This window comes from Hypanus sabinus, chromosome 17 (assembly GCF_030144855.1).
Source record: "Hypanus sabinus isolate sHypSab1 chromosome 17, sHypSab1.hap1, whole genome shotgun sequence".
NCBI lineage: Eukaryota > Metazoa > Chordata > Chondrichthyes > Myliobatiformes > Dasyatidae > Hypanus > Hypanus sabinus.
The window spans coordinates 20,490,529-20,503,728 of record NC_082722.1 but is presented as its reverse complement, the minus strand read 5'-3'; the positions used below and the strand labels follow the sequence as shown (position 1 = coordinate 20,503,728).

Sequence of the window (13,200 nt, the reverse complement as noted above, 5' to 3'; positions counted from 1 at the left end):
TGCCAGGTCACTGTCGACCATTTTGTTGCAGGCCGACAGGTTTATGAAAGAATAGAAATGTAGAATCAACTTCGCATTTGCTTTCCAAGATGTTTCATGGAGGATACGATTTGTCATATTCAACGCATTAAATACGGGAGAAATTTTCCAGCAGTGAATTACTTTCCGAACAAAACTCTATCAGTGAATGCTGATGACTAGAAATATCCAACGCAAGCTCTGATAAACTAGCTAAACAAATGAGTTGCCAAAATAGTTAAAACATAACACATATGTGTATGCATATGCATATTGCGTTCGAACTGTGGAAATCTGTCATATTTTGGGTTTGTAGTTCAGTTTTGATTAGAAATGAAATAAAGGCAGAAAGGAACATTCTGCAAAGCCAATGGGCTGCAGCAAACACAATCGTGTGATAAAGCTGAAAGACCATTCAAAACTGAGCGTCTTCTTCACTTTGCACAACTTAGATTCTTCTTCTCGGTATCTTCTTCGAATTCTTCCTTTCATCTGTCTCTGCACGATGTCTCGAGCTTATTTTGTTTATTTTGCACTGTTTGTGCGGGATGGTGCCTGTACGTGCTGTGTGGAAATACATGGACTGTATTTTGCAGTTGACCCAAGAAGACGGATGCTTCATTTAGCCATTTACATCTGTCTGTTTTAACAACTCTGAACTTGAACTAGAACTTAAAATAATTTATAAAATGATGGTAACCTATGACGGGTAATTAATTTGATAGTGAGATATTGTAATTGGCAGGAAGATAAAGGAATTTATTTTAACTAAATGGATGGTAAACACCCATGTAACTATCTTTTTATTCAAGCTCCACCAACTCCATTGGTAATCGTTCCTATTGGAGAATTTTCGTCTCCTCGGCAGCTCCTCTGTAAAACAGCTGCCTTCTACCCAAAGGAATTAGAAATCGTCTGGCAAAAAAATAACAGGCAAATTCGCAGTGGAAGAGAAACAGTGATAAACCGGACCGCGGAGGGTTTATACGAGGCTTACAGTTCATTGGAAGTTAATCAGTCTGGTTGGGGAAAAGATGTTTACATCTGTCTGGTGTCGCATGTCTCCCTCACGATGCCTGCCTGTTTCAGCTACATTCTGGAGCAAGGTAAGCTGGTGTCTTGATGAAGTCATGATGCTTGGTCTCGGCCTTAAATGTCCAGACATTAGATGTGCCTGGTCGTCGGAGTTCTTCCAGGATTTTCTGTATAACTCTGTATTTCAGCATGTTCAGAATCTTTTGCCATCAATATAAGATAGAAGCGCATATGGGTCATAGTGGTGGAGTCAGTGAGATCATGTAAGAAGAGTAAGTGAACAGCTACCCAAACCCAGAAGAATGGCTAATTTACAAGATCAGTAACTGATAGCGAATAGTAAACGAGAAAGATGTTCAAAAGCTATTGTGTTGTTCTCCTCTGTGTAAATCGTGTAGCATAAATGAAGAAATTGAATTCGTGCAATAGTTTAAAGTAACAAATTTCTGGACATTTGCTAAAAAATGAAAGATATGAAAATGTAAAACAAACTCTAAAGCACATAGTGATATAAAAACTGTGGGAATATGTATTTCGTTGTGACTAGTGGGGTACCGCAAGTCTCAGTGCTGGGTCCCCAGTTGTTTACAATATAAATGATTAAGACGAGGAAATTAAGTGCAGCATCTCCAAGTTTGCGGATGACACGAAGCTGGGCGGCAGTGTTAGCTGTGAGGAGGATGCTAACCGGATGCTGGGTGTCTTGGATAGGCTAGTTGAGTGGGCAAATTAATGGCAGATGCAATATAATGTGGATAAATGTGAGGTTATCCACTTTGGTTGCGAGAACAGGGAAACAGATTATTATCTGAACGGTGGCCGATTAGGAAAAGCGGAGATGCAACGAGACCTGGGTGTCATTGTTCACCAGTCATTGAAGGTGGGCATGCAGGTGCAGCAGGCGGTGAAAAAAGCAAATGGTATGTTGGCATTCATAGCAAAAGGATTTGTGTACAGGAGCTTGGAGATTCTACAGCAGTTGTACAAGGCCTTGGTGAGACCACACCCAGAATATTGTGTGCAGTTTTGGTCCCCTAATCTGAGGAAAGACATTCTTGCCATAGAGGGAGTACAAAGAAGGTTCACCAAACTGATTCCTGGGATGACAGGACTTTCATATGAAGAAATACTGGATCGGCTAGGCTTATAATCACTGGAATTTAGAAGATTGAGGGGAGATCTTATTGAAACGTATAAATTTCTAAAGGGAATTGGACAGGCTAGATGCAGGAAGATTGTTTCCGAAGTTGGGGAAGTCCAGAACGAGAGGTCACAGTTCAAGGATAAAGGGGAATCCTTTTATGACCGAGATGAGGAAAAACTTCTTCACACAGAGAGTGGTGAATCTGAGGAATTCTCTGCCACAGGAAACAGTTGAGGCCGATTCATTGGCTATACTTAAGAGGAAGTTAGATATGGCCCTTGTGGCTAAAGGGATCAGGGGGTATGGAGAGAAAGCAGGTATAGGGTTCTGAGTTGGTTGATCAGCCATGATCATACTGAATGGCTGTGCAGGCTCGAAGTGCCGAATGGCCTACTCCTGCACCTATTTTCTATGTTTCTATGCTTCTATGTATCTTACGGTATGTTTTCCGATCGTGTGTAGTGAGATTCGAAACGAGCCTATGAAATATTTTGCATTGTTGAAACTCATGTGTGCATTTGTATTTAGATTAATAAGTGCTTCACCGTTTCTTGTTTTCCCCCATATTCATCCACAAGGCGCTGACGCTAAATTGATTATCGCATATACAGTGGACGGATTGTCAATTTTAACATTGATAATAGTTTTGGTGACGGTCAACTTAAAGAGATCGAACGGTAAGAACGCTGATCGCTCTGAATCATCACGTCTATTCGTCCAAACAGATGCGTTAATGATATTTAACTTCAAAACAGTATATGTCCTTTACAAAATGATTGGATAAGGATCGCGATTTTCGAAGTCAGAGTTCAGTGATAATATTCAGTTATAATAGTAGCTAGATCTTAATATTCATCTATTTCACCAGTCCACTCGAAGTGTTACACATCTAATTCACAAATGCTTTTCTTTGAAGTTGGAGTTCTTCAGCTGTTTTTAATACAATGGCAGATCGATTTTTTGAAGCTTAAAGAGCAATGACGAACTCGTGCATGTCTCAGTTATTTTAATTGCAATTTCAGCGACAGTACTGAAATGTAGCACGGCCACTGATATGCTGTTATCACGTTACGGCTTCGTTAAAAGTTAAAGCTTATTGAACATAGTGCCATGAGGTTTGACGCGGAGCACACTTTATTAGGATAACTGATATGACCAAATGTTTTCTGAAAGATCCGTTCTTCAGCAGTTTCTCTTACACAATGAAACTGATTGGGATCAAACGAATAATGCCCAATTTTTACAATACAAATAAATTATTTTGTTTTTCTTAAGGGATAAACACAAGTTCTTTGGACGGATGTCAGAATGAATACACGGTGGGTGAAGAGGCTCGTCTTCTTTCAGAGCAACGTATATGCATAGTCGAGAAATTATAAATTTATTTTGTTCCATAACATTTTGGAACGCAGTAGGGAAGTGTGTAGCCATTCTCTGTTGTTACTCTTTATTTTGAAGTATATGTCCAATGTGTTTCCTGTACATCTGTAGATTCCTGTAGAATCTGCTTTCCGTAGTCTTTGAGGATTCCACATCAGTTCATAGCCGGTCGTATTAAGGGGCACTTTAATATTTATTAATGGAGTGTTAAGCTGTTAATCGTACTTCGTGTGACGAATAATTAAATGCAAATGTAAGATGGAGATATTTAGATGTCAAGTTTCGGTTTACGAAAATCTCTGTGTAGTGCCTATAAAAAAATACATTACACGCACGAATCATTTCGCAATATATGTTACATTTGCTTTTAACGCACAGTAAGCAAGTTTAAAAATGAATCGAAATCTTTTTTTGGAAAGTCATATGCAGTTTTAAACCCCGATTCCCAACAAAGATTCACACTGCAGTGCATATCCTGAAATGGAATCGAATATGTTTCCAATTAAACCTTTTAGTATCTGGTGCACATTGATACCCAAACGAAAGCCCGTACTCCATGAGGCTACGCTGAAATATGATCATCCTAAATTTCGAAATAAATGACGGAAACATGCAATTGCGTTGTCATCTGCCATTTTGGATTAAAAACCAGATAACAAAAACCTCTGGATGGAGAAATATTTGTAAAGAAATATTTGTCCCTTAAGATTCAACACCCGTCCCCAGACAGCAACCTTAAGATTAACTGTTTATCTTTGCTTTCGTGTTTCCTGATCTGCCTTGTGTTTTATTTGTCTGTTTTACTTCAGATTTCCAGCAATTCAATGTCATTAAATATCTCACAGCTGGCATATATTAAATCTTTATCGGTCGACAACTGGAAAAGTATTCCTGTGTTCCATTAAGCACCTTTCCAATTTTAGCGGATATTTTTACTTTTACGTAACGACAGTTGCTGCAGCAACTTTCAACATCAGCAAAGCAAGGTTGTCATATATAATACTGGCTTCCTTGTAGTAGAAATCGGTACCACTCCCATCAGCGCTCGGAGCACTTCCTGAAATGAAGGACTGCAAATGACAGGAATATCTAAGTTGAAGCTGGAACGTTCAAGATCATTTTTTTTTTACTGTGGCTATATTGCTCTGAAATTCTATGTCATTATTTCAAGCAGGCAAATGGTATTTTAACGATATATTTTAACGAGCATGTCCAACTGCTCTACTTATTTCTATCGTAATTTAATTGATTCACCAGCAAAACCAATCAGTTCAACAGCGGTCAAAATGCCTCTCCCATATTTGCTGCTTTAGTTGCGTAAGCACATCAGGTCTTGTCATTTGTTCCAAGCTTCTTAACTTAAATAATGCGACTTTTAACGGTCACAGTTTCTAATTGCACCGTGGGGACGAAAGGTGATCATTAAAATTATTTGACGGGGTGCGTAAGACAAACGGATCGGATAAAGCCCATGCACAAACCTCAGAGGTACGTAAGGGATATAAGAAAGGAGATGAAACAAAAGAGATGGCGACAACTGAGAAACCCGCGGATTGATAGGAAGTTTTTAATTGGTTGTTTGGAAATCTATAGTAAATGTAGCGATTTCCAGCCTAAAATGAATTTGGTATGCTCCCTCCGGTATAATATACGGGCAATATCTTTGTGCGCAGAGAAAATTTCATTCCAACAATTTTTAATCCTTACTTCTAATTAGATTTATGTTCATAGTCACTATGACCTATGTGTCAGTTATCGGTGTTAACTGTGTTCTTCTAGCAGGCTGAACAAGTTGCGGTTGAGCACGCCACTGCCTATGATTCACGAAGTATGAGGGAAAACAAAGGATTTCGCAAATATCGACAACAAGAACAGCGCATTATCTAATCTCAGGTAAAGCAGACAGGTTTGTGCGAATAACATTCGAATTTGATTTTGATATATAAAACTGTAAGTGCTGTCCGGCCCTGCTAATTTGTATCGCCCAGTTATGCCCATGTGATAAATTAATGTACTCACCCGTTCGTCTTTGGAATGTGGAGGAGGTCATGGAAATACCGAACTGTGACAAAATAGTAACTCAAGGGTACGAATGAACAAATTGCCAACCTTCATTCTATAGGTTGTGGAGTATCCACTGATGACAGTGTCTGTGTGCATTTGGAGTTCTGTTGGCAGGAGTGACTGGGGAAACAGCGTAAGATCTATAGACTAAACAGTTTGCGGCATTCTGACATATATAATACAATAATGCACTTGTATTTTGAGTGAGGGAAATATTTTGTATATACCTGCAGCTCCAAAGACCTACTCTCCAAACTCGACTTTGTTGAAGTTCATTTCAATTAAAGAAAGAATCACTCGTTGTTCAGAGGGATAACGCAGGCTCTTGGATTTGTAATACCATATCAATCAAAAAAGGGATTTTTTTTAAATGTCATAAACTTCGTGTAAAACGGCAGAAATCTAAAATTGATAACTTATGAGTGCATCACTAATTTGTTTTGCACTTCTTGATCCAATGTGTTCAACTCAAAGGATTCTCGATTAACCACAAATTTTGAAATCTTTTCACAGACTAAAAGAAATGGAGCTGACAAACTTACTTACGCTGTTGTGCAGCTTCCCGATTTCAGGAACACTTCAGTATCTAAATATTAAAACGAACATACATTGTACCTAGATGTAAATACATCAAATAAATTGTAAAGCCGAAAATCCAACGGCAGTTTTGAGCTATAGACTATCAATGAGTATATGCCCGAGGGATTGCTTCACTTTATTTCTTGCATCCAGACAAAGAAAGTCAATCAATATCACATGTATAACTCGAAAAGATCAGCGATTATTTTCGTCTTCGACGTTCTTATGATTTATTTGAAGAGATTATCACTGGAAAAAAAAACTCAGAAATTTAATTATAAGATTGTGAAGAAGCAATTCCGCATCCCTCTCCTGTCCGATCAATCAAGAAGATAATGACTGATATGTTCAACCATATTCTCGTCTGCTATATCATTGAACAGTCCCCTGCCATTCCATGAAATAAACCTACCCCCCTCAAGATATTCCCTCCGCAGTCCTCAAAAGATGAAAAAAATCAGAGATTCGTCACCACAAGCGAGAAAAACTTTCTTAGCAAGCTAAAAACCGCCAACTGAACAGCTATTCTTGCTCACTTCAACCAAGGGATATATAGATTTGAAGACGTGAAAACAAGTCGCAAGCTATTCTTGCAATAACACCTCTGTGCCTGAATATTGGTCAGTAAATGTCGTACAATTTTTAAAAAAATCTGTATTCTTCTACTTCAATGACGTTCACGGCTTGCTGCTCAAGACTAGCTGCAAAATGGAACTGCACTATCACATGGTAGTTACAGAAATTCCAGGGCACCGAAAATAAAAGAGAAATGCATTGTAGCCTGTGTAGCTGTCCCAGCACACATTGAAGTAGTGGAGATATGCACATGGTCACGTTAAACGAAATCAATTTTGGGCTAATCATAACATTTGATTGAAAATCGTGGACGATGCAAAGTAGAATTATCTAGGGATCACGTGTATAGATGTGTAGTCTCGAAGAATATGGTGCTTTGTACAAAGCTCCTAGGCGACTAATAACTGCCCAATTTCCCAATGGAGCAAAATAAGTCTGAAATATGCCCAACATTTATTTCGCCAGTAGTCAGTAAATTGACGTATTAATTCCGGTTCAGTTAGATGCATGTGTGACATGACAGATTGAGCATCCTGTTATAATAATATATTATTGTTGCTCATCAGGCGAGCGTGGTTCGTGGATAAGGTGTGGGACTAAGGATCGTGTGGAGAGAGTGCAGACAACATCGGCAGTGAAATAAATCCTCTGCCTGACAAAAAGCCAACAACAATCTGTTCCTGAAAGCGTTTCTAAAATCCAGAAAAAAATCGCGAAAATAATAAAACATACACACTTGGAAACAAGAGGTGGCCGCTCAGACCTCTTCAGATGGATGTGCTGTCTGGTATAGATTTCCCTTTGAAAATCATTCATTCAGTTCCTTCACTAGGTCACTTCGCATCTCAAATCTCGTCGATTTTGCCACCTTTAGATATTGTTTTTAAGTAAAGATGCACAGTTATATGTTGTTCATAGTTGGCATATCTTTGCACTTTTATCTTTCTTATTCATTTCTTCGTCTAATCATTAAAAACACAAATAGCCATTTGTCATTGCTCTGAAGGGCAAGAGTAGACCAAGAGTAGACCAAGCAACACACACAAAATGCTGGTGTGACAGAACAGGCCAGGCAACATCTACAGAAAGAAGTAATGTTGACGTTTCGGGCCGAAACCCTTCGTTAGGACCAACTGAAAGAAGAGATAGTAAGAGATTTGAAAGTGGGAGGCAGACGGGGAGATTCGAATTGATAGGAGAAGACAGGAGGGGGAAGGAGAGCTAAAAGCTAGTAAGTAGATTGGCAAAATGGAGACACAACTGGAGCAGGGGATGGATCAGAAGACGGGAGGCCTAGGGAGAAGATTTGAGGAAGGGAGCACCAGAGGGAAATGGAGAGCATGCAAGGAGTGAGCAGTGATTGTGGGAGGGACAGAGGAGAAGAGAGAAAATGAAAAGAGGAAAAATGGAAAAAAATAAATAAATAAACACACACACACACACACACACACACACACACACACACACACACACACACACACACACACACACACACACACACACACACAATAAATAAATAGATAGGGAATGGGGTTAGAAGGGGAGTGAGGCATTAGCGGAATTTTTGAGAAATCAATGATCTATGCATGATTCTGTCATGGCTCAAACTCCTGCTCTTCACTTGCTTGTAGAATGTCTTGGGATTTTCCTTAACGCTGCTCGCCAAGGCCTTCTGATGGCTCCTTCTAGCTTTCCTAATTCTATTCTTAAGCTCCTTCCTTGCAGCCTTGTAATTTTCTAAATGGTGCAAGTCATATCAGAATTCATAGATTACATGAAATAATATCCGCTTCGGTTCAATAAGAACTAAATTGTCATGTGGTGGATTAAGCGTGTTCCAGGCTAAAGTTAGTTAGAAAATACATTTGAGGATTAGTTGAACGTCCTGCCCTTTCACTTAAACGGTATAAATTTTCCATTTTACTGACTAGCAGAAACAAGTTACACAGTTGTTTAAAAATAATTCCATAAAACGCAGGTGTGCCGGGAACTAGACGTGCATCACTAGCAGGAACTGAATAAAAATCCTTATCCATTAAAGAAGGTTAAATCGGAAGAAGATGCTTTTGAATGGACACATGAACATGCAGTGAATTATGAGATATCGAACATACTCAGCTCGCAAAGATTTAGTTTAATTTGACAATGTGTTCGCGACAGGCAGCTTCGCCGAAGGTGTTACAACTTTGCTTTACTCATCCATCTTGTATTAAAAGCAGTGTTAACGGGGTAAGGAACAGGGCGAATACTACATGATGAGATAACGTCTAGAGTTGTCTTTTAGCCAAGATAGTTTCATGGTGCATTTAAGGACGAACAAAAGGGGTAGGAGGCTCATGCCTCCATGTGTTTATCGCATATCAAGTTAGGCTGTTACTGGAAAGCAGAGCAATTAATGGAGAAGAGTATTGCGGAAGTTTGTAAGCCGCAATTAACGAGAAAACATAAAGAAGCCTCTGCTGGTCAGGTACCTTCCCAAAAGAGGGGAAAATGCGAAACATTGCGATGGCGGAGTGAAAATCTATCGACTTGGAGTGTTAACAAGATTTCTCTCAGTCAATGGAGCCAAGCGTCCTGAGAGTTGCCTGTCTCTTCTGCGAATGGTATCAAACGTAGCATTAACTTTGCAACCGGACTAAATCCAACACTGCTCCCTGTTTTCTCGCCAAGAATAACAAAAATACAATTGAAACGTCTATACTATCACGAGAGGCAGGATAAACTTGGATAGTTTCCTTTGGGGTGTCGGAGGCTGAGAGGATATCAGATAGAGATTTATAAGAATATCAGAGGCATGTGTAGAGTATACAGAGTATTTGCTGCCCAAGTTTGAAACGTGAAATGAAACTGAAGGCGTGAGGATGTAGGTTAAGTGGGAAGTGAGACGGAAGCATTTTTACTTAGAGAGTCGTGGATGCCTGGAATGCCCTGCCTGGCATGGTGGTAGCGGCAAGTACAATGGGGACATTTAAAAAGCGTTTGGATAGGCACCTGATATAAAGAAGGTGGGGGAATATGGAAAAATATTTAGGTGGGAGCATCATGAATGGTCTCACTTAAAAGTGGACCGCTCACTTGAGCAAAGCTTGCAGAAGTCGCAGCCTGTAGTGTCGTTGGGCTATTTAAGTACTGGCAGTATCTTTCTCGGGTTTGCCGGTACCTGTCCGCCTATTCTGCATTGCGCCACTGGGGGCTAGCTTACTGACATACCCTGCCGATTGCCAGCCATTGGCCGTATCACTCTGTTCCGTACACATCGTTCTGTTCCTAAAGTGAAAGGGGATAGATTTTTTTTTAATCTACAGCCAGATTTTACCTTCAGTCTCAACTAACATGGGGAACAGACGCTGACCAGAGCATTGCCCAATCTGGGTACAGATGCGTCTACAATTTTTTTATGACCTGGAGTGGGATTAGGTGGGGTGGGGGGCAGTTAATGTTACACCGGTGGATGTCTTCTCCCTGAAACCGAGGCTCAGCTCCTCACCTGTTTTCCAAGACTATGTGGCTGAACGAATCACTGTTCAAGGGGTTATGCAAACTCAGCCTCCTGCTGCCGGAGGCGTTTGATTATTAGTATTATTGTAAAAAAAAATAAAATAATAATAATAATAATAATAATAATAATAATAATAATAATAATAATAATAATAATAATAATAATAATAATAATAATAATAATAATAATAATATCATAATCATCATCATTATTAACATCGTCATTATAATTGGAAACAGAGTCCTTGTGGCAACGAACTGGATGTTTAATACAGAAAAAATGTCAAAAATACCAACACATTGTTGGCGATAAAAGTAGAAAATGCAAGAGAAGCCAGAAAAAATCCAACACATTACACCCCATCCTCGTTATATGTGGGGAATATGTGAATAATTATTTAAATGGAGAAAATAGGGATACATTCCAGAGGGCTTCCTAAATGGGTTTTATCTGTAATTTATTCATATTTTCATAACAATACGACACAAAATCAGTACCACATGGCAACATTCGTAGTATATTTCATCAGGTTAAGGTAATATTCAGCGTAAGTTGTAAGTTAACACATTAGGGTGTACAGTACCCACCAACTGTGGCAAGTGTGTTCTCTCCGAGAGATGAGTGGTTGTTGTGGTGTCGGGATCATATCAAGCACAGCAAGAGGCGAAGGAAGACTCACAGAACAGGAAATAACACCAGTTTGAATAAAGTGGTGAGTGTTGTTTGCTTAGCAGCATTTTGATTTTCTGCATACATTTGTTTGTCGAGAAGAAGTGTTGACGGCAGGAAACGGCTGAAATGCTGACTCCGTACTAAACTTGGGTCCATGTCCATCGCCATTTGTGGCAAATGTTCTGACTTCCACCTTTCCCTCGCCGCTGGTAAACTCCCAAGATTTTCAAAATCGTCCGTTGATTGCAGCATGTCAGAGATAGTTCGCTGTAAAAAAAAATATATGCCTTGAATATGGATCACACCTTGGTCGAGTGGCTGAATCAGCCATGTTGTTTTAGGCGGCAGGAAACGCAATGTTATTTTAGGACGAATACTGTCCAAATGTTTAGTATTGACTGGCGCAATGTCAAGCAACAAAAGAACATTAAAGGCAAGATTCTGTTCCCGGTAATAGCGTCCCAGAGTGTGCTACCTTTAGCTGTTGCCGCGCTGTTTATACTTTCCAACCTTTTTCAAGCTTTAAAATGGTTCTCTGCCGCTCGGCTGATCCCCAGGACATGTCATCGGACGCTGAGGAGGCATAGTTAAATACTTCAAGCACGAAATCATTGCACCGTAGGTAAAACCAACAAAAGATTGAGAGCGCAAGATCGCATACCCACGCCTTGCAAAAAACAATGCGAGACCGGTGGGAGTGAGATTGTGAGGCGCGCGCACCTGACTAATTGGCGGGAAACCGGTGCTCCTCGCAAAACTGTGAGTTTTGGACGCATATAAGGAGACTTTGTTATTAGGTTCATCGGATAACTGTGTGGATCCGCATAGTATGATGACGCAAATAACGAGGATAGGGTGTACATAATCTTGCAGCAGTTGAAGTCAGTCTGATTACTTTCTCAAGCAGAATCAAGTTGCAAACATCATTCCCAAAAATCTTGTTTTAAAATTCAAACTCATAAAGGACATCATACCTTACTATAAATACAAGCCTTCTCCAGTATTAGAGTCAGAATTCCACAAATTATATTATGACCAATCTATTACTATAGACAGGGCAATCCATAATAACTACCTGGAATAAACAAGCAAGAACAACTTACTGAATAGATACAGCCATTCGGGACACACACACAACATACAGAATTCAACACAGGTGGAGACCGAAAGACTCACGGTCCGATGTGTTGTACAGCATTTCGGGGCGACGGCGTAGCCGGTGAAAGAAAGCGAGCGATTGCCACACTCCTCCGACCAGCTGTTGGTGCATAGCGGCCACAGCATGTCTGAAGCCTCAGGAGTAGTGGCTGTAGGTGCGTTGTGGAGCAGGTGCGCCATGTGGGGCGCATAGAAGAGAGTATTTGGTGCTGCAAAATGCCCTGGCCATGTAGGCTGACCAGCTAAGCACATGATTAGCGTGTTGCCTTTACGGGGCAGGCAGCAGTTCAGCAGTTCGCAGACAGAAGCGGTGATAGAAATTCACCACTGCAATATCCTCCTGTGGTCTATGGTAGGATAGGGCCGTCGAAAATACATAAAAGAGGCTACTTTCGATGGGAGGGGTTTCGCACCTTTTGGAGAGGTGCAATAGCCTAGAAGCGCCATGGTTGACAACCCAAACCGTCATTTATTACGGTTCATAATCAACCCCTTGTTGGTAATAACATTCTAAGCCTATGCGGAGATGAGATGTATTTTCGGATTTGGATGCTCTGGCATGTCATACAGATAACAAACACCAAGTCTGCGACTTTTAGTACAATGTCCAGCAACCGCTGGAAGTCTGTACCGCATTTTTCAGCCTTAATTGCATATTCAGAAACTCTGAGTGTAAACGTCGTTAACACGGCCGTTTTGGAAATGTCCTCACATCATGCAAGCACGTGATATTAGACCCGAACTAAGGCAACTTTGGCAAAAAAAAACTTTCGGCTAAACGTGCCGGAATGTCTTGCGTTTCTGGGATCGGATAACGATGTGCCGCGGTCACCTCACTCACTAAGGTGTTGGAAATCGCCAGATGGGTGGCAAACAGCATTAGACGTGCGGACCACATGGGGGGGAAACGTCCAAGGGATATTCGACTGGTGTACAATGCCAACTCTTTCCATGTCGGTACACTCGGCTTTCGCGGTTGCAAAGCAGCTTTTCTGGGTCAAGCCGACGCGCGCAGGAGTGGGTTGGGGGTGGGGGGTGAGTTGTGGAAATGCGCTGCTTGACCCCATGTATTATG

The 13,200-nt window shown here is 40.5% G+C and overlaps 1 protein-coding gene across 1 annotated transcript in view; it reads left to right on the top strand.

Annotated features, from left to right (window-relative positions):
* LOC132407122 (programmed cell death 1 ligand 1-like) overlaps window positions 1–5,464 on the top strand; it is a 60,134-nt gene extending 54,670 nt beyond the window's left edge. Inside the window, exons 4-7 of the mRNA XM_059993417.1 lie at window positions 831–1,124; window positions 2,776–2,874; window positions 3,473–3,516; window positions 5,357–5,464. Of these exons, the coding sequence (XP_059849400.1) occupies window positions 831–1,124; window positions 2,776–2,874; window positions 3,473–3,516; window positions 5,357–5,464 (545 nt within the window). The remainder of the gene's footprint in view (window positions 1–830; window positions 1,125–2,775; window positions 2,875–3,472; window positions 3,517–5,356) is intronic.
* Window positions 5,465–13,200: the final 7,736 nt, after the last annotated feature.